Below are 21,927 nucleotides of genomic sequence, written 5' to 3'. Positions count from 1 at the left end.
AATTAAAGGTCGGCTTCCATCAATGACAAATTAGAAAGGATTCACACGAATTCATCAGCAACTTCTAGGAGAAAATATTAGAGTGCTACAGACATACATGGGAGCTAAGTAGGACCTCTGCTTTCTGTTCGGTGGCTTCTATGAGACTTGGACTTGATCTTAATGTTTCTTATCAGATACGTCCTACAACCGTTCTTAAAAATCGAAATGCTTTTTAAAACCAGAGGAGCTTTGGTGGTTTACACCTTTTAGTCGAAGGAACTAAGAACAACTTGATACGTTTGTTAATGTACATAGGAAGGTTCCACGCATAAATGCAGAGAACGTCTTTGGCCCTTGGAATTTAACGCACAGGAAAAGAAACAACCCCTTTTTAGTTTTAGAGGCTTGGTGGTTTTCAAGGGTATTTGGGTTTTCTGTGACACCATCGCTTCTGGCAATGATGTTGGTCATTGGTTTTGTTTGCAAGTCATCCTTCTTGCTCCTTTCTCTTTCCAATTATGTCATGCTGTCTCTCACCCCCTTTCTTCCCACCATGTGGCCGTTAACGCAGAGAACTCAGTCAGATCTGACTGCAGAGGAAGCAGAGTCACACAGCGAAGCTTCCTGCTGTAATCAGACGTCTGGGATTCACCCTCTGCTGTTATGACATCATCAGTGAGGGGGAAGCGTGTGAGTGTTTGTTTGTGTGAGTCGTCGGTTGTCTGCTTGTCTAAAAATCCATCCAGTTGATGCCTTTGTGAGGTCACCGCTCCCTGAGTTGCCTTATAAAGGCGTTGCAGTGTGTATTATGGAAATTAACTTGTCTGCACTGGTGGTTTCTTAAAATAACTCACATCTGGTGAGTCATGAAACTGCCATAGCGCCGGCAGTAGCACTGATGCGCTTTGTTTTTAGAGTCACCTCAGGGGACCAAAAACTGCATCCAGACCGTGATCAACAGCTCGACAGGTACGAGGGAGCGCTTGGTTTACGAGCCTCCCTGGTTCCGACAGCTCGTCGTCACATGACGGTGTCCATTTCCCCGTCGCCACACGCCTGTGGTTGCACTAAGGAGCTGATCAGGATGTTACGGACACAAACATGTTTTGGCTTTGAATCCCTTAGCCAGTGGAAACACATAAAGCTTCCACAGCATGATACACATGGTTTTCGTCTTAACATCAAATGTCAGGGTTGAAGAGGTTAACTTTCAGGAACATTTGCGCAACTCTTCAGAAATCCAAAACACATATATCTATGAAACCGGACAAGGTAGAATTTTAAGCAGCACGAGCCAAATCACTCACGTGGAACATGTTTTGTTTTCTTGTACCTAACAACATGTAAGGGGAAAACCTGACGGTGGCAATGAAACAGGAGGGAACGCAAACGTGTCTGGACCTGCTGAATGCTCACAGCGGCTGCTGTTTGACTGACACGACGGTCCGGGACGCGAGTTCTAACCCGTTCTGTCATGAGCAGGTGTGAAACAGGCTGAAGAAGGTTCCAGTGTCCAGGACGGACTCACAGCAGATTGAAGTGCTCCACCTAGTGGACACCCGCTGCCACCACCCAGTTTACCTCCACATCCTTCACACCTTGCCCTCGCGCCCTCTTCCCCTTTCCTCCCCCCTCGCTCAGCAGGGGGTGACGGATGCACAATATCTGTTGCCCTGCTGGTGTTATCGGTCATGGAGGCTCCTCCAGCTGTGTGGGATGGATCGCTCTGACCTCACAGTAGAAGAGAGACGCTCTGTGTTCTAACGTGATGAAGTGTAACTTGTGGAGGAAGGAGACAATGAAGCTGTTTTCCACATACTCTCTCTCAGTGCCACCTGCCTGCACCCACGTTTCCCTGCCTCTGCTTCCTTTGAGCCTTTAATTACGTTGGCGCTGTTGATGGATGACGTCACACTTCATGTCAGGTCACTGATTTTGACATAATTAACACCTGGTGAACTGCTTTGAGTCAAGGGACAACCTTCCCTCTGATTGTTGAGATTTTTCCTGTGTGTGGACTGTATTCATGTCCGTGCACCGGCCGGCTGGCCCAGCAGGGAGCCCACGGCTGCTTACATAGGAATTGTATTGTTTTGTATGTAATCTCCTGAGTCAAAATAAACAGGTCATTTGTGCTGCACAGACATTAGAGGATCTGCTGGACAACATGATGCAACAAATGTCATGTGTATAAACAAAAGTCAGATTTTAACCAACAGGCCAAGCCTGTGCAGAACTGAGGACATACAGTACGTTGAGGAATTAACTTCTGTGAAGAGTGGATTTTTCTCATTTTTGAAACATTTGGTAAAATTTAAATCTTTTAATGAATCTGTGAAACTTAACGTTTATTTACAAGCTGCATACCATCTCTCTCTCTCTCTCTCTCTCTCTCTCTCTCTCGCTCTCTCAGGGGATTTCTCCAGATCTTATTAAAGGAACATGTTATGCCTGGCATGCACATGTATGGGTGTGTCTCAGTGATGTGGTTCGTCTCCTGCAGCATGGCGCTCCGTTATTGTTCAGAAAAGAGCCAGCTCAGGTCAAAGGTCAGAGAAACTGAAACACAAATAACACGAGGGTCTGTGTCTGCTCTGAGCTGAACCACCTGTGGTTCCAAGCGGGTAAGACTATGAGCTTCATAGGAAGCCAGATTTGGATCTGACCTACCTTGTTTCTCACGTGTAACAATTCATTTCTCCAGTGGTCTAATCTGCCTTTGTGAAGTTGTTTTACGTCAGAATGCTGCTCACACACCTCAGCTCCGTTTTCTTTTACCAAATTGTGTATTTTACATGTTTGTCCAGACATTTTCCAGACTCACAGCTATGACACCTCAAACAATCCAAAGTGAATCACGGCGGCTTCCAGCTCACGCACTTGAACATGACTGTCCGTGTAGCTCAAGCCCTGTGAATACAGACCCCACCGCGCTCACTGCTGGAACAACGTGAGTCAGCAGTAGACGTGCGCTCTGGCAGACGCTTCCGCTCTGTCACACATTAAGTACCTGGAAGAGAACCAACACCACGACGGTCGGTCAGTTCATGGTGGGCTCTTAAGCTGTAACTGACTCCCAGGTTTTTACTTGTGAAGCCCTGGAGACCACGAATCAGTCCACCAACGAAGAAGCACTGCAACAACAATAATGATACACGCTTCCAAACACGAGGCCAGGATCAAACATCACTGAGTTTGGGCATCTGCACAGTTTAAGATGTAATATTTCTGCTGCTGTCAGGTCAAAATTCATCTGCCTTCTAACACCTCACTCGTTATTCGATGCAGATGAGAGACACGAGGAGCTCAGTGCTTCCACAGACTCTTCCCCAGCTGCAGTTTTTTGCCTTTTTAAGGACTTGAAATGTTGAAAAGACATAAAACTGCTAAGAATTCTGAGAGTATCTGTGTTTATCTCAGCCCTGTCTAAGTAAGCCTTGATAATTTACTGAAAGATCAGAGTCTCATGGGAAGTTAGAGACTCAAGAATTATAAACACTTGGATTAATATAGTATGAAAGGCAATGAGTTTGATTTTGTGTGTGTTTGTGTGTCCTGCATTAAGCTCCATCTAAATCCTGTTCAAGTCACTTGGCTTGTTCTGTGTGTGCACATTATGAAGCAACGGCAACGGATACAAATGTTTCATCCTCAGTATTAGCATTGAGAAAGAAACTGAACACTGAAAATGCTGGTGGTGATGATTTAAAGAGTGATTTAGCAGGCGAGAACTTTCTGGTCTTAGAAACTGCAGCTCATAAAACCTCACGTGATGTTTGACAGCTGAGTTCAGTTGGTTGTACTCGCACCCACCGGTAAAGTTTCTATATCGCCAGGACAGATAACGTATGATGGTGAGAACAGCTGCGTCATCTAACACAGTTATGGAAGGAGACCCACCGAAAAATAATGGACAGTAGAATCTGCGACAGAATGAAAAGAATGGATCATAGCACAAACCTAAAACAGCAGGAAACCACTTTAAACCATGGATTAACAGATGAGAGGTTCCTCCAGATCTTTCAGTTCGTGAACGTGAACATGATGTTATTATTATTCAGGTTTGTTGTGCGCTGGCCGACCCTGATCTAAAGACTTTCATCATTTACTCAACATTTTTCACATAAGTGGGACCAAGTCACGTTTCTCCTCATAAACTTAGTTTTGCATGACAGCAGCAGTTGAGTCAAAGGTCTTGGTTTTTCCAGTGCAGCCTTGGTCCAGTCACCATCTGAACGCCCACCTCAGTGGTTTGGCCCGACCACTAGAAAGTACACAGCCACCGTGACTCTGTGCAGTTTGCTTTCTACACACTAACTTGCCATTATCGTAATCATCATTACCAGTGTGTGAGTGCTCATCCTCTCACTGAAGCAGTTCTCAGAAGCTGGTTGGTGGAGACGTGGTGTTGAGACCGCAGCGTAAATTTAGGCCAAACCACCGTATGCAATCTGTCCAAACATGACAAGAAACAGGGGGAATTATGTGACAAACACAAAGGGTGGAGACGGGAAAGACAAACTGTAGTTGGGAAACCATGAGGAGAAAGATGTGGTCTCACAGCTGGGCAGTCACTGGGAGAACGCGCTGAAGATGAAGCTGTGAAAGGCCGACATCCAGCCAAGAGAGCTCAGTGATGAAATCAAGTCATGTCACCAACAGTACCTGTAGTACTGTGAGTACACACTGGTAGTATAGGAACTAAAAACAATCACACACGACAAGAAGCAGACCACAAAGACTAATAGACTACCACCAGCTACACACCAACTAACAAACTAACACCAACTAACGCACAGACTACCTATATCTACGCACAGACTACCTCCAACTACACACAGACTACTAGCAGCACTCCTCTGACCTAAATCAGACACGATAATGGGCAAAAACTGATCCGGCTGTTTCCATGACAACCCATGACATGACCTCGCCTGATCTTCAGCTGATCTGACCAGTCCCTTTGTCGTCAGGTGAGCCCTCTGTAATGGCTTCCAGCTTCTCTGGGTCATTAATCTTGTGTTGTGAATGTTTGTGAGCTTTTCTTTGTAAACTCAAGAAGTTTAATGATGACAAACTTCCGTTTTCTGGGCCGCACTTGATTTGCCACATCCCCAGAGAAAGGCAGAGATGAGACGTAGGATGGGAAGCGGCCCGTCCTCGCTTCAACACACACGAAGGCACAGATGAGTCAGTGCAGGTCCTGTCCACCTGCCTCTGTGATCTGTGGCATTGATCGTCCGTCTTCACCTGTCAGCTGCTGTTTCTGCTCATTTGGCCGTTCCCTGACCTTCTCTTCCCCTCCTCCCGCTGTTCTTTCATCTTTATTCTGAATCATTTATTCAGTCTTTTCACTTGCGTCTTTGTCTTCCTTGCATCCTCTCATTGCATCTTTCTTCCCTCATCCTCTCCTTCTTCGCCTCCACGTCTTCAGATCTCTGCGTCTGTGAAGCTCTCTGTCATCTGTGTTTTCTCTCTTTAACTCACTTTGTGCATCATTCTTCCCCAGAGAGCGCGTGTTAGCGTTTGACTCCTCTCTCTCTCTGAAGAGTTTGAAGTGCTTTATGTAAGCGCTCTACCCTGACGCATACACATACAGTAAGCCCAGGTGTTAGCTGTGTCTACAAGGACTTGGAGTTTGGGCCTTAAAGGTTCAAAGCTTCATTGTTGATCTCTGGCTCAGAGGCTGTTGACGTCACACACAGATCCAGGTTTTTATTGAGCTCCTGGATCTTTGAAGAAGAAGGAGAAAGTTTAGTCAGCGACGACTCACAATCGATCGGTTTCTCACTCTTCTATGACCATGCATCATTAAAAGCGTTTCCTCCAGCTGGACCGATGATGAGCCTGCAGGTTAGTCTTTCCCGAATGTCCAGCTCCAGTCTGAAACAGACGGACAGTTAGGACCCACAACAAGCGGGACATTTTGTGGAAGATGAAATGTCTGAGGCTCTAAAGCAGACGTGACCTGAGCTGACTGCAGGTGTGTGCTGTGTCCAAACATCTGCTTCCAAGTCCTAATCCTCCTAATCATCGGAGCTCAGCCCTCTGGGCGGACTCACATACTTTCTTAAATAGTTTCACTTGTAGATAAAAAGGAAACAGGCCGAGGACCTGGAAGAGAAGACGAGTGTGAGGGAGATCATTACAATGAATGTGTTGCTTCGTACCTGTTGTCCACTGCTCAGCTCTGAAGACAAGAATCTAAAGTTCTGTTGGTCCAAACTCCAACACACATGCCTACTTATTTCAACACTTCCACAGATTCCCTTCTGTAGCAGAGCTTTGTGACAGTGTGAGGACGCTGCCTGATTCTGGGCCTTTCTACTCTCTAGATATGATTCATTCAGACATCGGCCTTCGTGTTGTTTATTGGCTCTTGCTCTGTTTGTCCAACTGTTCTAATTAGCTTGTTATTACTTCATCTGCCTCTTGATGAGAGACAGTTTTGGAGGTGCACGGTGGGAAATACTGCACATAGTGAATGTAAAACAAACAGTGACGTGAGCTGGGTGAAGGTCCAGATGCTGACAGAGTCTTACTGGGCCGTCTCATGGAACCTACCACTGTTGAGATGCATAGTCAACACAACACAGCTGTTCCTCAAAGGAGCCAAAATCCAGAAGACCCATTTTGCACTGTCAGTGGACGTCCGGCTCATGGAAGACATTCCCAAAACAGATAAGAAGGCTACACATACGACACGCTCTGCACCAGGAGGAGAATCTATGCCACCCTTAAATCAAAAAGGTCCTCGAGTGTATGGGGTGCCGAATGTACAGTGAAAGGAGCACCCATAACTAGTTTTCTCACATTTAACTAAATGACACAACATGTTTTCTCACATTTAGTTAAATGTGCAAAAGTCTAAATGTAAATGTTAAATGTAAATGTTAAATGTAAATGTTAAATGTTAAATATTAAATGTAAATGTTAAATGTAAATGGTAAATGTTAAATATTAAATGTAAATGTAAATGTTAAATGTAAATGTTAAATGTTAAATGTAAATGTTAAATGTTAAATGTAAATGTTAAATGTTAAATGTTAAATGTTAAATGTTAAATGTTAAATGTAAATGTTAAATGTTAAATTTAAATGTTAAATTTAAATGTAAATGTTAAATGTTAAATGTAAATGTTAAATGTAAATGTTAAATGTAAATGTTAAATGTTAAATGTAATGTTAAATGTTAAATGTTAAATGTTAAATGTAAATGTTAAATGTTAAATGTTAAATGTTAAATGTTAAATGTTAAATGTAAATGTTAAATGTTAAATGTAAATGTTCGCCGAGTGTAAACTGAATATTCATAAATGTGCAAGTAGACTCCATCCCTACCCTCAAACAGCGCTGGTCTCAGATCAGAGACGCGAACTCAATCACCTCAAACAGTGCGCGCAAACCCCGCCCACATCTGATCTGGAAACTTTTGTTTTTAGCCTGGACGTAACTTTGGCTAGCTAGTAAAGTTAGCCAACTAATTCTCCACCGGCGCCACAGAAATATTTTATTTAAACCTACTTAACTCCCCATTAATGGTGTTTACGACAGAACGGCAGTTTGAAGCGGAGCCTCAGCCCGCACACCTGCCGTTACAGCCCGTTCAATCTCCCCCAACGGGAGGGAGTCCCGAGTTTAGATTTAACATTTACATTTAACATTTAACTTTTACATTTATATTGAACATTTACATTTATATTTAACATTTACATTTAGACTTTTGCACATTTAACTAAATGTGAGAAAACATGTGTCATTTAGTTAAATGTGAGAAAACTAGTTATAGGTGCTCCTTTTACATTCGGCACCCCATACGAGTGGGTTGGTCTTTGACTAGCGCAACCAATAGAGGCTTGGTGAGTATTGGCCGGAGGAGAACCTGCTGTGAACTGCTCATAACTCACTGGCAAAGCAAAGGTTTGGGAACAAGACAGGCTTTGAATGTTTGGAAGGCTTTGAAAACACTCACTCTTACACGACCTAAATAATGTGTTAATAATTTGTTTCTGGATTTGCAGTTTCACCAAACAGCACCACAGCATCAGAGCTAGCGGGCATTTTCATCTGTAAGATGAGCGAGTTCGGTTCGTTGGCAGGAAGACAGCTGCGCGTTGAAATGTGTGTGTAGTGTGGTAAGGCTGCTTTACAGTTGACTGACGTCATTTAAACAGTCTAAATTCCACTGTTTTAGTGTTGGTGACCAAAGAGAAACCATCTGTTCCTAACCAGTAAGACCAGTATGAACTCACCATAGTACCTGTTTGACACTCCTCTATCAGCTTTTATTCCTTAAATATGGCACCAGGTCTGTGTTGTTCTTTACCAACATTAATGGAGGAGGTCTAAAGCAGAGACTGAGTATCAACAGCGGCTGCGTCTCATCCTCTAATAGCTTTGACTGTAGCTTAGTTTACATGTACATGTTTTTTTTGTAATATTTACAATATTTCAGTTTTCTGCCACAGTTTGAAAAATGAATGTCATGATTCAATAAATCAAAGCATTTCTTCATCTGGATCCAATTCTTTGCATAAAAGGTAAATTTGACATAAACTACAAAGACAACAAAGAGCAACAGGCTCCAATGACGATCAATGAAGCACTCATTCACACTGAGATCAGTGTTTTGTATTTTACTGTTCACTGTGTTATGACTGATTGGACGTGTTCATGTACTTGGTTGCAAGTTGTTGTTTTTGCTGCGTATTTCAATATTTTGACACGGTTGAAGCCTTTAGCAAACAAAGTGTGTCGTTATGACATTGGAGCCACTGTTTAGACCTGTGTGTGTGAACTGTTAAGAGAATGTGTTGTTTCATTGGACGGCTGCAACAAAGTGACCAATAAAAACTGTAAATGCTGCATTGCTGTCTGATGTTTCCACCACAAGCAGCAGCTGTGAGGCTGTGATCGGCGTTGTTTAGTCACCTGTCAGTGATGGAGAATTTAAACCTAAATACATCTATCATTTTGGATAAGTGTCCATTGATGAGAAGTTCAGCGTTTATTGAATGAAAGCGTGTTTGCGACAGACGCAGGTTTTATAAAAGGCGTTTTGTTTGTGTGTTTAGGTGGAACATCGTTCTCCAGCGTTGCCTCTAATTGCTGCTTTGCACAAACAATGCCACATTGTGACCAGTGTTTAGTTTTGTCTGTTGAATTTATGGAGCTATTTATACTCCAGACACTGAAAAAATGAATTTATTTTACTGCTAAACAGCTTCAACTACTGACACAAACACACACGTCTCTTTAGTTGTGGCTTTTTCTTTGCTTCGTTTCCAGATAATTCTCTCCAGATTCATCCTGACTGTTGTGTTTAATGACGGCTTGTGCTGACATATTTATGCTCACATGTCATTTGAGAAGTGTTTATGTAGTTTTCGGTACTTCTGAGGACATCTTTTCACACCAGAGTTTCCATGTTTTGTCTCAGAACTTTATGGAATAATACTAAACTGTTTGTCCTCCCACAGATGAAAGTTCTAAAGGAACAAAACAGTAGTAGGAGTTTCGTGATGGAGACCTGAGACTTCTGAAGAAGCCAGAGCATGACCTTTGAACTTCAACCTTCATTGTGTCTGAGTGAGTCTGGCCACTACTGCTCAGACAGAACAAACCTGAGTCCTTCCAGTCTGGCTGCCTGTCAAAGCCTAAACCACCGGACGTCTCTTCTCTTTCCAGAGGAGTTCCTACCTTTGATTTCTTCATGAGCAGCAGAAGCCGCGTGAAGGAAACTGTGTGTGTCAGCGACGCTCTAACCACAACAAGGTCGGCCTTTAATCCTGTTCTCTGATGACTGGAGATCAAACAGGACTCGCTCACAGCCACAACAGCAGGAATCACACTAAGACTGAAGCTCCCAGAGTTGCCACACACACACACACACACACACACACACACACACACACACACACACACACACACACACACACACACACACACACACACACACACACACACACAGTGACCACAACAAGGTGTCAGCTGCAGCTCTCACGTTGTTTTAATGAGTCAGCTGAGATCCTGACGTCACTTCCTGTCTACACTCGCACTTTCATTAGAAGTAGCACAGCCTACACTAACCTCAGGCTTCAGACTTTGGTCAGTAAAAGTGTTTCTCTAACATGTAGCTCTGTTGCTCCTGATGTTCGTTTCAGTGTCACACAGGGTTCAGTGTTTGAGTAGATCTACTGACTGAAGGCCTGAACAAGAATGGGCCTAAAGGGAAGCGTCTCCCCCCACACCTGTAAAACCCTGCAGAGGTGATGAGTCAGCAGCAAACGCCCAGCGAGCTGTGGGTCCCGGCTCAGTGTGTGTGTGTCCAGGACATGATTCAGCAGATGTTCACCACAACACACTCATTACTGATGCAGCAGCATCGCAAACGTCACGCACCCACACGTCTGATGGCTGAGGCAACACACGCTGTGGAAGAGTGAGGCTAACGCTGCTGAGGCTGCACCTAACGCACTGCAACTCAAACAGCATCTGTCCAGGACGCGCCGTGGACCAAAACTCCTGAACCGTCATTAAAGCTAGAAGGAAACTGAAACCTGCTCCCACATCCAGTAACTGCTTTTACAATCAGACCCGAACTTCGCTCCAGCGTCTCCTCAGAGCCACGAGCGGCACCGCTGGCTCAGGAAACCAGGGCCGTGTACATAGTTCACCCACTGAACCGAGTTCACCACATTAAAGAAGAAACCCAAGACGTGCATCTGACCCCAGACTTCAGAGTTCATCTAAACCATGGCAACAGAAGACGCTTGCGTCTGGTCTGAGGAGACGTCCTCATCAGCATTTGGGTCCACTGACTGAAATCACTGATCCACTTGTTTCTCTGTGGGATTCTGTGCAGACCAGCTTTGTTTGTGCTGCTCTCACTGCTCTGAACTGAGGCCAAAGCAGAGCATCGCCCGATGCAGCAGGAGGTTCTGTGGACATGAAGAGCTGCAGGGATTTCCAGTCATATGGGCAAATTTTCTGCTTCATAAGAGTCGAGCGCCGCCGCAGCGGAAACGAGCGGTTTGGATTTAGAACCTCAAACATTTTATGAGCCCACAGAGTTGGCCTTTATTTCACGCTTTGTGGAGGAGCTCAAAGTTCCAGTGTTCATGACGTCAGGGTCAGGGAGAAACCCGCTGAGTGCTCATCAGCACAGGAATCACACATGACTGCTCCTAACGGGAATCAGCCATTAGTTCTTCTCTTCACGTTCAGGCTCGAGTTACGCCTTTCCATGTTGGGAACGGCTCCGTTGCTTTATACGAGTTCTAATAAAAGCCTGAAACACACAGCCAGGGGTCAGATCGGCAGGTTTTACAGCGGTGTCTGGGAAATATCTGAACACAGAGGAGCCACCAGCCTCAGCAGCTGCAGGAGAATTCCTTCCTACACTTGGTTAGTTTGTTTATGTGCTGTCATGCAGCATAACTGAAATACTCAGATGAGTCTCATATTCCTGCAGTGGTTGACATTAATGTTCTGGCTGTGTGCAGACACTCAGACGCAGTAATGGACATGTTTGCCACCAGAGGGACGGCCTGACAGCGTTTCTGGCTGCACGGTGGCCGAATGTTTGCATATTTGAGGAAGAGTCCGGCCAAGACGTCTCTGTAAAAATGTAAAGCCATAATCCTAGTAAATCTGAGTAAATATTTGATACATATCACATGTCCAGCGGGAGAGGGGGTGCAGCTCAGCTGGAGGGGCAGCGTTTCCTCACATGTCCAGCCTGGAGTCTCTGCATCCGCCTTCTGTAGGTGGACGTGAATGTGCCTCATGCACAGCAGAGCAGGCTTCACTTCATGGGACTGAATGACAAAGCAGCCGTGTGTTTGCCCAGCGATGAGCTCACGGAAGCAGAGGTCACACAGGTCAGCGCAGAGCCAGACGCTCGGCCGTGACCAGCGGCTCGTGTGAGTCTCCGGTCGGACGGGTCCAGGTTGGACGCGTGGGTTCTGATGCACTTCACTGTAGGAGCCGCTTCACGGAGGATGGATGATGAGTTTAAAGGTTCGCGCATATGAATAATTTAACGCTGCTCATGTATGAAATGGTCAGTAGTTACGCCCACACAGCAGCTAATGAACGTCATGTGGCGTGAAGTGAGCGTCAGGACGCTGACGGCTTTGCTTCATGATGTTCTTGTAGTGGTGTGAAATTCTCCACTTGGATCTTTGTGCATCACATTTTCCTGAGTGATTTCCGCTTCCTGTTTGTCTTCAGCTCTGCTCCTCGTTCTGTAGGAACCGAACACTAAACAGCTGAAGCTAAAAATGGACCTGACGCCACAACACCAACAGACTCAGCAACTCAAACAGGTTTAGTTTTTCTGCTCATATGAAGAAGATCAAATGTTTCTTTTTCATACACTTTGAGACGTTAGCAGAAGCTTGTTGGGTCCAGGTTCTGGATCCATTTTCTTCTTCTCCGTCCGTTCGCCTACAGATGCATGCGACGAGTCATCGCACATCTGGTCCGGTCTGCAGTCACTTCATTATGTTCAAGTAATGACTCAGAGACTTCCTTGCGTCACTTTCTCTGGTCCTTCTTTTCAACTCATGTCAACTCTGACTTCACTGTTTAATCGTCTTTTCTTTCTTTAACAGGACAAAAGTGAGAGCAGACAAGAAAAGAAGGAAGAAGACAAGCGAAGGTCCCTCGTGTCCTTCAGCACCTTCCTCTAACTCAAACTACACCTGCAGACAAATGGAGGAAACCATTTATTTCCAGAGAGATGACAAGACGGACAAAAGGGCTGAAAAAGGAGTGAGATGATGAGACGAAGGCCGAGGAAGAGCAGCTGCGTCACACTTTCCTCTGATGAAGCTTCTTCAGACTCACGGATCTGCTCAGGACACAGTGTCTGTAAGAACTTGGATTTAGTTCTTCAACAGTAAAACCAATGAGTCCAGTGAGACAGAACGAGTTAAATGAGAAATAAGCCAATAAGCCAGAGTCCATCGTGCAGGTGGAGAGATTCCTGACAGAAACCTCCCGTCTCACTTCAAACATCAGCCTCCCGGTCCCAGTGGCCGTGAACGCAGCGCCAGGCTCTCCGCACTCCCTCTTTGCTTTGAAGCGCTTCATTCTCCCTGAGGAGCCGTGAACACCATCGGCTCCACGAGGCGCCCTACATAGAGGCTCCGATGAACTTCACCTGAACCTCACATGCATCCGTCCTCACGTGTCTTCACCGCTCGCCTTCATCGTGTGAGGAGCTGATGAGCTCTGGTTCTGCTGGAGGTTCCGTCAGTGAGAGGCTGTTTCCTCAGCGTCTCATCGGAGCTCGGAGGTGGTTTCCTCCCTGTTCGCTCCCTGTGTTTCTGCTCCTCCCTGTTGAGCCGCTTCCTCCTCCAGTGGATCTGGACTCAAGTGTGAAGGTAGATGTTCAGGGTGGCTTCAACTTGTTACGGCTCATCTGTTCAGTCGTTGCTTCTCCACAGAAATGGAGGAGGCTGAATCTCAGGATACACAAGAAAAAGGAAATGAAGATGAGGCTGACGAAGACGAGAGGAGACAGCTCAGCTGAGTTGTTCTCTTCTCTGACCTTTGACCTTTGGAGGCCGACGTCTCTCCTGACAGTGATCCATCAACAGCTGATGAGGATCTCAGTTAATGAAGGATGAAGACCAATGACTCTCTTCCGTTACTGTCTTTTTTAGACCTTCCCTCTTTTCTCTTCACTTCTGTTTTTTTTAGTCTTGATTGTGTTTTTACTTTTTGGACATTTCTGGGGGAGGAGGGTGAAGTATCCTGACAAAGGATATGATGGGGGAAGCACTTCTTCGCCCCGTGTGTCTCGGTCTCATTGGGCTGATTGATGATTGGTCCCGTTCAGGGAGCAGCTGCCATGTGGCTCGTGTGATTGGCTCCACCCCCTCCCCCTCCTCTGATCCACAGTTACTCCCCGTCCACCAACGACTCACACTGTAAAATAAGTGTCTTTGCTTAAACTGGCTGTAGCTGCTGAATTGGAACCGGCTTCTCTGAAGCTCCACCAAACTGATGACTCACATTAGCACAACTCCAGATGTGTCCGCTCTGGTTTCCAGTTACTCCAGACGAGCACGTCTGGTGGTTTCACTGCCATTGAGGACACACATTCAAATCCTCACGGTGCGAATCTAAAACCTTATTATGCGCCACGTCCCTCAGATCCACATTTGACCCCAGAGTCCTGGGGCGTTTATTGAAAATAATCATGTGTAAAGAGTTACTGATGGTTTCACTCCGTCTACGTCAGCAGCTGAACTCGTCTGTTACCTGCCTCTGTTTCTCCGAATACAAACTGAAGCTGAGACAAGTACAGGCCCTGATTTAGCAGGAGTCACATCCAGCCAGCTCTGTGCTTGGCCCCGTCTGAGCAGGAGACAAAGCTTTAAACAGTGAAACAGAAGCTGAAGCTGCGCTTGGATGTTGTGGATGTTGTTGGATGTGCAGTAGAGTGATGCCACGTTCCAGCTTCCCTGTGAGCGAAGTGGTGTCCATGAGGGAGTCTGAGCAAAAACAAGCCTGTCACTAACAGGTCAGCAAGCAGAGACAGGCAGGAGGAGGAGGTGCAGACCTGCCTCAAACCCCCCACGGCCACACATCAACTCCTTTGCTTTCTCATCTGTGCTAACATCAAGTGGATTGTGGCGTCTCCTCTGATGCAACGACTGGAGTTTGTTGTGCAGCCTCAGCGTTTCAGCCTCAGTGTTTAACAGCCGTCCACTTGGTGATGTCCAAACCAGCCCTGATTGTGGTGCAGTGGTTAGCCTGTTATGCTCCTATTGCCCAGCTTGTGGGTTTAATCCCCATCTGGTTTAAAAACTTGCCAAATCTGTCTGTCATTGACTGTGGCAGAAAGAGAGTTACTTTTTACTTGATAGAGTCCAAACCCAGAGCAGCTGAAACCAGCACCAGGCGTCAATAACCACCTTGTTGCTCATGTGACATTTTGCTGCCCTCTAATGGCCACATCGTCTACCTAGTCTGGTTTATTGAGGCGTCCAGATGAAAGCTAGTCATGGCGAGAACCAGAAGTCTGGTTGGATGTAGTGTGTGTCTGTTTTACACTGCGTCTCCTTGAGAACGGTGTTTAACATTAATGATGGTGAACTCACACAGCTTCCAGTCTGCTCTCGACAGGTACGGCCCCTGGTCCTGGATCCAGTAGAGATATTTTGGTCAGGGGTTTGTGTCATTCGGATCAAAACCTGCTGGACCTGTCTTATCTGTGCTATTAGCTGCAAACCGCTGGAGCCAGAGCAGGAACCCAGAGAGCATCCTGATACTGAGTCCTTTTATTATGAAGGAGTTCTACTCCTGCTTAATCAAGAAGGATGCTGCGAACTGGACCATTATTGACTGCTACCAATGCACCTGTCAAACATTTTTCCTCATTCATGAACTGGATCTGCTTGTCTACTTGCTCTGTCCTCAACCAGTCAGTTTCTCCTCTTCCAGTTTCAGTGTATCACAACTAAGCAAACTTTAACTTTGGGGATGTTGTGTTTTTGGGTCAACCTGTTACATCACGTAATTTCCAATGTTGGGTTTGGTTTGGACCTTTTCATGCAAAGATCCATGAAGGAAACCCTTCAGCTGCTGCTTTGTTCATGTCTGAGCAAGTGCTGCCACCTGGCGGATCAGCTCGGAAACTACATGCAGCACAATCTACATACAGAGGATGGAGGTGGTTTTATTTTAAAGGATTCATCCTTTCATTTTACTGGTTTGGTACAAACTTCTTAAATGTGATGCTGGTTTTATCAGACATAAGTGATGTGGTGCTGTCAGAAATAACATCACTAGAGCCACACTGACTCAAACTACAGCTTCAATAAGCCACAAATGAAACCAGCTTTTACTGTAGTGAGGTTTTAATACAACAGCCGAGGAGCAGCTGCATTTATGAAGAACATACAGAACATGTTTAAGGCAGAAGGCAACAAACTGAACACTTCATGTAACGAAGCATCAGATGATAAATGTGAGTTTGGGCCAAACACTGCAGCTCTGGCTGGCAGAGGATGCGGCCCCTGAAGGCAGCAGCTAAACAGTTATCGCCCTACACTACACTGAACAGCGTTCATCAGATCCCACGGGAGCTACGAGCTCCAGAAACCTAAACTAATGCGGAGTCTTCTGAATCAGTAAAACACTTAATCAAGAGGTCAAAGCACTAGTGACAAAACGTCTAGTGAAATAAGTGCAGCTGAGGATGATGGGAATGTTACAGGAATCTGGTGAACGTTGACCTGATGATGCAGATACACCGTGAAGATCTGAAAAGAGGACGGTTCAGGAACAAAATCTGTTGTTTTGTTCAAATCTGTGAATGCTGCACTCGCCCTATAAACCTGAACTAATCCTCCTACTACAGGTAAAGCCTGTCCATCACAGCTTGGCTTTGCTCTGGAAGAAGCTCATGACGGCCTTGAAACACTCGTCTGACGTCCAGCGTTCAATCAGACGATCCACTTCAGTGTCATTCACCGCATGCAGTCGCTCCTTCTCAACTGATCGGATGAGCTGCTTGGACAGAGCCAAAGACTGACAAGAAACGGAGAGTTAGAGGGTTCACTCTGGTTTGTCTGTGCGTGTGTGTGTGTGTGTTTACATTGGGAGGCAGCTTGGCGTAGGCCTTCAGTCTGCTCCAGACCTCTGACTGGAAGCTGCTGTCAGGGAAAACCTCAGTGACCAAACCAAGTTCACAGGCCTGAACTGCTGTGAGCTTCTTATTGAACAACAGCATCTCACTGGCCTGAGGGGGGAGGGGGGGGGGGGGGAGAGAGAGAGAGAGAGAGAGAGAGAGAGAGAGAGAGAGAGAGAGAGGTGGAAGGAAAGAAGAGGGAGAGTTTAACCATATGTTACCCATTAAGTTTTAACAGTTCATCCTGATCCACTCAACAGCTGAAAACATGAACTCTGGTTCAACTGGTCCAGACGGGGTGTGTGTGTGTGTGTGTGTGTGTGTGTGTGTGTGTGTGTGTGTGTGTGTGTGTGTGTACCTTGGCAGTGCCCATTATTCTGGGGAAGGTGTAGGAAGAGCAGCCTTCAGGACTCTGACCCAGCTGACTGAACGGAGTGTGGAATGTGGCCTGACCCACAGAGAGAGAGACTCAGATCAATGAGCTGAACACAAGGCACGGTGTGTGTGTGTGTGTGTGTGTCATACCCCCTCTGTGGCATACACTAGGTCAAACAGTCCCAGCACAGTGACAGAGATCCCCACAGCTGGTCCGTTCACCACAGCGACGAGCGGCTTGGGGAAATTGATGTAGGCGTTGACGTAGTTCCTGTATCAGACGAACAGGTGAAGCATGTGTCTGATAGTCTGAGTCAGCGGTGTCGCTCTGAACGCTCACCTCAGCAGATCTCCTGACCTCCTGGCCAAGTCCTCCACGCCCCCCTCTGGGATCTTGGTGAAGTTGTTCAGGTCGTTTCCACTACAGTAAAAGTCTCCTGCTCCTGCAGCGACACACGTGTTTACGTCTCTGCTCACAGAGGCATCGCCGGACTGAGCTGTGTGTTGTTGTACTGTACCTGTAAAGACGGTGAGGACGGAGTCGTCCTTTGCTGCCTGCTCCAGAGCTGCAGTGATCTCAGTGTACATCTGTAACACAAGCACAGAAATGTAAGCCTCCTCTTTCTGAACATGGGGACGAGGCGCAGCCACAGACTCACATCCGTAGTGATGGCGTTCTTTTTGGCTGGTCGGTTGAGTTTGATGGTTGTGATCTTATCCTCCGTCGTAACTAACAGCGTCTCATACACATTTTCACCCCCAGTAGGCTTTGCGGCCACTTGGGCAGAGCCTTCACCTGCAGCTTCCACCAGAGAGCCAATCAGGTCGCAGTACTGCTGTCTGGCTTCCTCCTGAGACACACACACACAGTTTGTTTCTACCTAAGAACGCGACACCAACATTTCTACAGGCCCCTGAGCAAGAGGCCATACCTGTGATAGGGAGCCCAGAGATTTCCATGCATCCCATTTGGCCTTGTTGACAAAGTCCAGCATGCCTGGCTTGGGTGTGTTGCAGGGACCCTGGGTGGCCTGAAAACAGAGGAGGCTGTAACATAAGGATAAGGAGGATGCAACCTGTGGTTCACACTGCACAGGGAAGCACCCACCTGTTTGAACAGAGCATATATTTTCAGTTTGACCTCGTTGCCCGGGTCTGTCTGCAGTGAAGACAGTTTGTTCTTCGCCTGCTCAAACTGCTCCACGGTCGCACCTGCAACCACACACTGAAACATGAGACTCAGCAAACACAAGGTTGAATTTAAAACCTTATTCGACATTATTACTACTGAAGACAATTTCTCTTCATGCTTTTATTGCAAAAAGCAGGGCTGAAGTAGGAGGAGCCTGATCAGAGTCTTTATCAAGACCTTTGTTCAGCTGTGTAAATGTGACCTCTTCTGTTTACGTTTAACTGGGAGTTCTGTATTTTCTCTTTAGATTAATCCAGCGCAGTTATTCTCTGTGTGAGACATGAGCCTGTTCATCAATTACCTTAACGTCAACACACCCCCTGAATGTGGCCAAAGCTTGGTGTGAACCCAGGTCACTGACCTGCAGCTCCGGTGGAGTCAGACAGGTGCTGGAGGCAGGTACTCACCTTGACTCATCCTAGAGGCGGCTGTGCTGTGGTACGACAGACTGGGACCAGCAGAGGCTCTGACCAGACTGCTGACACGGGACATAGGTTCAGTAACAGACACACTTTGTTCCCTCCCCGCTGTCAATCATTTATGAATAGACTCAAAAAGACACAAAAGCTTCACACAGTCTGAGGAAATGTCTCGCTTAACGGGACCAAACTACAGAAGCTACTGTGTAAACAGCTCTTCATAATCTGGATTTAAGTATTATCAAGACTCATTTTCACTAACTGCCCACGCGCTTGTCTTCATGCTGAATGGTTACAACCTCCATTTACTTTTAAATGTTTAGTTTTTCCTGGAAGCCTTGACTGGCTGCAAACACGAGCAGCAACCTACAGGTAACCACTAACTAACACCGCTAACTAGCTCAACTGGCGCTAGACGTTCTCTCACCATCTCAACTGACTAGACCGATATTGGAGGAGACGCTTCACGGCGGCGGCGGCCATTTAACCCAGAACTGCTGGCCGCTGAGGACAAGGACGAAGCGGGCGGGGAAGCTAACGAGTGGCTAACTCCTGTTTACTTTGCTGCTCCCGCCCTCTCTGCCGTTCTCTGTTCTCCCATTGGCCCCAGTCGAATGCCAGGCAATGACACTCCTCCAATGAATGAGGGCGTAGCAGTTCTTGCCCAACCAATCCGCGCACATCTTTACAGCGAAGCACCGCTTTAAAGGGTGTTTGTAGCCAACCAGCGTTGAGCGCTCTCCAGCGACGTGTGGGAAGTGCTGCAGGAGTCTAGATCCTGTGGATGCTCGGCTTCAGATGATGCCGCTGACAAGTCAACCATGACTTTAGATGTTTTTATTGTTCTTTTCTTGTCTCTGTGCAGAGCTCCAATGAACCAAGAAGCAGCTGCACATGGAGGTAACACATTTTACTGGAGCCTTCAGGGCCGAAGGTTCAAACACTGTCTTACTGCTGCTCTGTGTTAAGGCAAAGAAGTACGACAAGGAAGGTGCACTGATGCATCTGCTCCCAACAGTAGAAGCACAGTAACTAACTGGAATAAATGTTCCTTATAAAGTACTTAACTGCAGCCAATGTGGCCTCACATCCCAATACTCGTCTGTGATAAGACTCAGTGGATGATGTTCCTGGAGGTGGAGAAGATGGAGGCGGGTTGGATGTTCTGCTCCATGATGTAGCTTCCCATGATCCGTCCCCGTTGGCCTCTGATCTCATTTCAAACCTACATTCATGCTAAGTAGTTAGACTAAGTCAGCTTCACTCCATAGGTTCAGTACCTGCTGCTGAAAACCTCTAGGATTGGTGAGAGGAAGAAACTTTTCATATGTCAGCACCAGAAATGTTCATCTCATTGGAGCTGTCTGTGTTGAAGTGGTTCAGCAGCACCAACCAGAATCGGAATCCTTTTAGATATTCATGTTGTCTTACTTTCATGTTGTTTTCAGTAACGTCTTTACAGTGAGATGGCCTGGACTCCGCAGACACCAGCACCGGGCCCAGTTCTGTTCTACTAAGGGGTTTGATGAGAAATTGACTCAAAGCCTGCTGGCCCGGTACCTCAGTAGGTGGAGCATCAGCCTGAGATGCAGAACGGTGCGATTCAGGTGTGTCCTTGAGCAAGACACTCTACTTTATCTCCCCTGGTGCCACCATGTGGCAGCACAATGCTCCCCAAGGGATGGGGATGGGGGCAGAGATGAATTTCCCCACGGTAGGACGAATAAGGGACGTAATATTATTTCATTTAAAGTTGACTGTGCCACAATCATCCTTTACGTAACGTAGTGTATTATTGCAGATGAATCAACTGTAAATAATGTTTACAGATAAAATGCTACTGATGGCTCTATGTAGTAGAAGTAGTAGTACTAATACTGCATGGACCCAGTACATGTGTTCATACTAGACATAGTTCTATCAGACTATGTTTTAGTCCATTCAGACTTTGTTAGAACCGTGCTCTGTGCAGTATCAGCTGTAAAGCTCAGCCCAGCACTTTCCATTGAGACGCAGCAGAATGCGCTCACGCATCAGGATGAAGGGAAAGTGCCGATGCAGCGGGAACCTTTGAAGCCTCTGCCTTTGTCCCGCGGGCCGAGGCCTCGCCCCACCGGTGCCGCTGCCATATATATTGGGGTGTCCAACTTTTTCTCTGTTACACTGTGTGTGTGGTTGTGGGCCAGGTTGGACGGCATCCAGTGGGCAAACATGTCGCAGTACTCCGGAAAGGTGAGTGACGCGCAGCACGAGTACTTTAAGCTGCAAAAGCCTAAGGTCACTGGCCGCTGGAGTCAGACGTGGAAAAGAAATCATTTGTCCCTCTGCTCAGTGGTGACTTTAGCAGAAGGTCGTCTGCAGCTGACCTTTGACCTTCATAGGTCCGATCGCAGTGGTCCTGGCTCCATAACGTGTTTCAGGGGAATCATCAGCTCCTTGCCTCCTTTTCCTTCAGATCACCTTCTACGAGGGCAAATGTTTCACCGGCAGGAAGCTGGAGGTCAGAGGTGACTGCGATAACTTCCAGGACCGAGGCTTCATGAACAGGTGACGACTGTGCGATGGCGTAACTGCTATTTTCACGGCCTCGTGACGTGGTCTGTGTTGTGTTCCAGGGTGAACTCCATCCGAGTGGAGAGCGGAGCCTGGATCTGCTACGACCACCCAGATTTCAAGGGCCAGCAGTACATCCTGGAGCACGGAGAGTACCCAGAGTTCCAGAGGTGGAACTCCCACAACGACCACATGGGATCCTGCAAACCCATCCGCATGGTAAAGCTCAGAGCGTCGAACCCGCGGCCTCTGCTCGGCCCAAGCTAACAAGTCCTGTCTCCCTCAGCACGGGGAGCACTACCGCATCGAGCTGTTCGAGGGCTGTAACTTCTCCGGTCAGTGCGTGGAGATCTGCGACGACTGCCCCTTCCTGCAGAGCCGCGGATTCTCCAAGAGCTGCATCAACTCGGTCAAGGTCTACGGAGACGGAGCGTGAGTTTCATGTGGATCACGCGCCTTCAGCGGGTCTTTGCTGTGTAATCACCGTGTGCTCCTCCGTCTGCAGCTGGGTCATGTACGAGGAGCCGAACTTCCGCGGCCGCATGTACATCGTGGAGCGCGGAGACTACTGCAGCCATAACGAGTGGCAGGCCCAGAACCCCAACATCCAGTCCATCCGCAGAATCGTCAACTACTTCTAAACCCGACCCCCTCTCACTCATGTACAATAAATAAACCACGACTAGAAAAAGAAACAGGTTTTTTTATCAAACACTTTGTGTGTGCGTGTTGTTTTGTGTGACAGGACAAACGTCTGCT

At 46.8% G+C, this 21,927-nt stretch overlaps 2 protein-coding genes and 2 long non-coding RNA genes across 8 annotated transcripts; 2 read left to right on the top strand and 2 right to left on the bottom strand.

Moving 5' to 3' along the window:
* Positions 1-3,663: 3,663 nt before the first annotated feature.
* Positions 3,664-7,460, bottom strand: LOC129603927 (uncharacterized). The gene is made up of 4 exons (XR_008694331.1): positions 7,323-7,460; positions 5,951-6,096; positions 4,326-5,865; positions 3,664-4,246 (listed from the first exon to the last, which is right to left on the bottom strand). It is a non-coding gene; the product is annotated as an uncharacterized LOC129603927 (long non-coding RNA).
* A 133-nt stretch (positions 7,461-7,593) lies between these two features.
* LOC114853988 (uncharacterized) lies at positions 7,594-15,701 on the top strand. 4 transcript variants are annotated; one of them, XR_008694330.1, is made up of 6 exons: positions 7,594-7,901; positions 8,003-8,116; positions 9,461-9,569; positions 9,671-9,755; positions 10,145-12,310; positions 12,599-15,701. It is a non-coding gene; the product is annotated as an uncharacterized LOC114853988 (long non-coding RNA). The 4 variants fall into 4 exon arrangements; XR_008694328.1 differs by having other exon boundaries at positions 9,671-11,387; positions 11,486-12,310; XR_008694329.1 differs by having other exon boundaries at positions 8,003-8,102; positions 9,671-12,310.
* Positions 15,702-15,838: 137 nt separating this feature from the next.
* eci2 (enoyl-CoA delta isomerase 2) lies at positions 15,839-19,203 on the bottom strand. Of its 2 annotated transcripts, none has more exons than XM_029147938.3 (11): positions 19,043-19,203; positions 18,604-18,671; positions 18,113-18,216; positions 17,937-18,035; positions 17,664-17,855; positions 17,523-17,592; positions 17,345-17,447; positions 17,155-17,275; positions 16,988-17,077; positions 16,597-16,740; positions 15,839-16,529 (listed from the first exon to the last, which is right to left on the bottom strand). In XM_029147938.3, exons 1-11 carry the CDS (start codon positions 19,096-19,098, stop codon positions 16,374-16,376), a joined length of 1,203 nt encoding a protein of 400 aa, XP_029003771.1. In that variant the 5' UTR covers positions 19,099-19,203; the 3' UTR covers positions 15,839-16,373. The 2 variants fall into 2 exon arrangements, with proteins under 2 accessions (XP_029003771.1, XP_029003770.1); XM_029147937.3 differs by having other exon boundaries at positions 18,604-18,674; positions 19,043-19,201.
* Positions 19,204-20,737: 1,534 nt separating this feature from the next.
* LOC114853978 (gamma-crystallin N-B) lies at positions 20,738-21,882 on the top strand. Its single transcript, XM_029147950.3, has 5 exons — positions 20,738-20,847; positions 21,071-21,162; positions 21,231-21,387; positions 21,455-21,600; positions 21,674-21,882. The coding sequence occupies exons 1-5, from the start codon at positions 20,827-20,829 to the stop codon at positions 21,807-21,809; spliced, it is 552 nt and encodes a 183-aa protein (XP_029003783.2). The 5' UTR covers positions 20,738-20,826; the 3' UTR covers positions 21,810-21,882.
* The last annotated feature ends 45 nt before the right edge of the window (positions 21,883-21,927 follow it).

Source organism: Betta splendens, chromosome 4, assembly GCF_900634795.4.
Source record: "Betta splendens chromosome 4, fBetSpl5.4, whole genome shotgun sequence".
NCBI classification, from domain to species: Eukaryota; Metazoa; Chordata; class Actinopteri; order Anabantiformes; family Osphronemidae; genus Betta; species Betta splendens.
Note: the sequence above shows the minus strand (reverse complement) of the source record. Positions and strands in the feature narration are given on the sequence as shown.

Bases quoted from the DNA above. Each gene is read 5' to 3' on its own strand.
- eci2 (XM_029147937.3), bottom strand. From the start codon at position 19,098: ATGGCCGCCGCCGCCGTGAAGCGTCTCCTCCAATATCGGTCTAGTCAG. The intron at 17,856-17,936 runs GTATGGCCTCTT...TGTGTGTCTCAG, and splicing joins CTCTGGGCTCCCTATCACAG to GAGGAAGCCAGACAGCAGTA. The intron at 16,741-16,987 runs GTACACACACAC...CTCCCCCCTCAG, and splicing joins GAATAATGGGCACTGCCAAG to GCCAGTGAGATGCTGTTGTT.
- LOC114853978 (XM_029147950.3), top strand. From the start codon at position 20,827: ATGTCGCAGTACTCCGGAAAG. The intron at 21,388-21,454 runs GTAAAGCTCAGA...TGTCTCCCTCAG, and splicing joins CCTGCAAACCCATCCGCATG to CACGGGGAGCACTACCGCAT. The intron at 21,601-21,673 runs GTGAGTTTCATG...CTCCGTCTGCAG, and splicing joins AAGGTCTACGGAGACGGAGC to CTGGGTCATGTACGAGGAGC.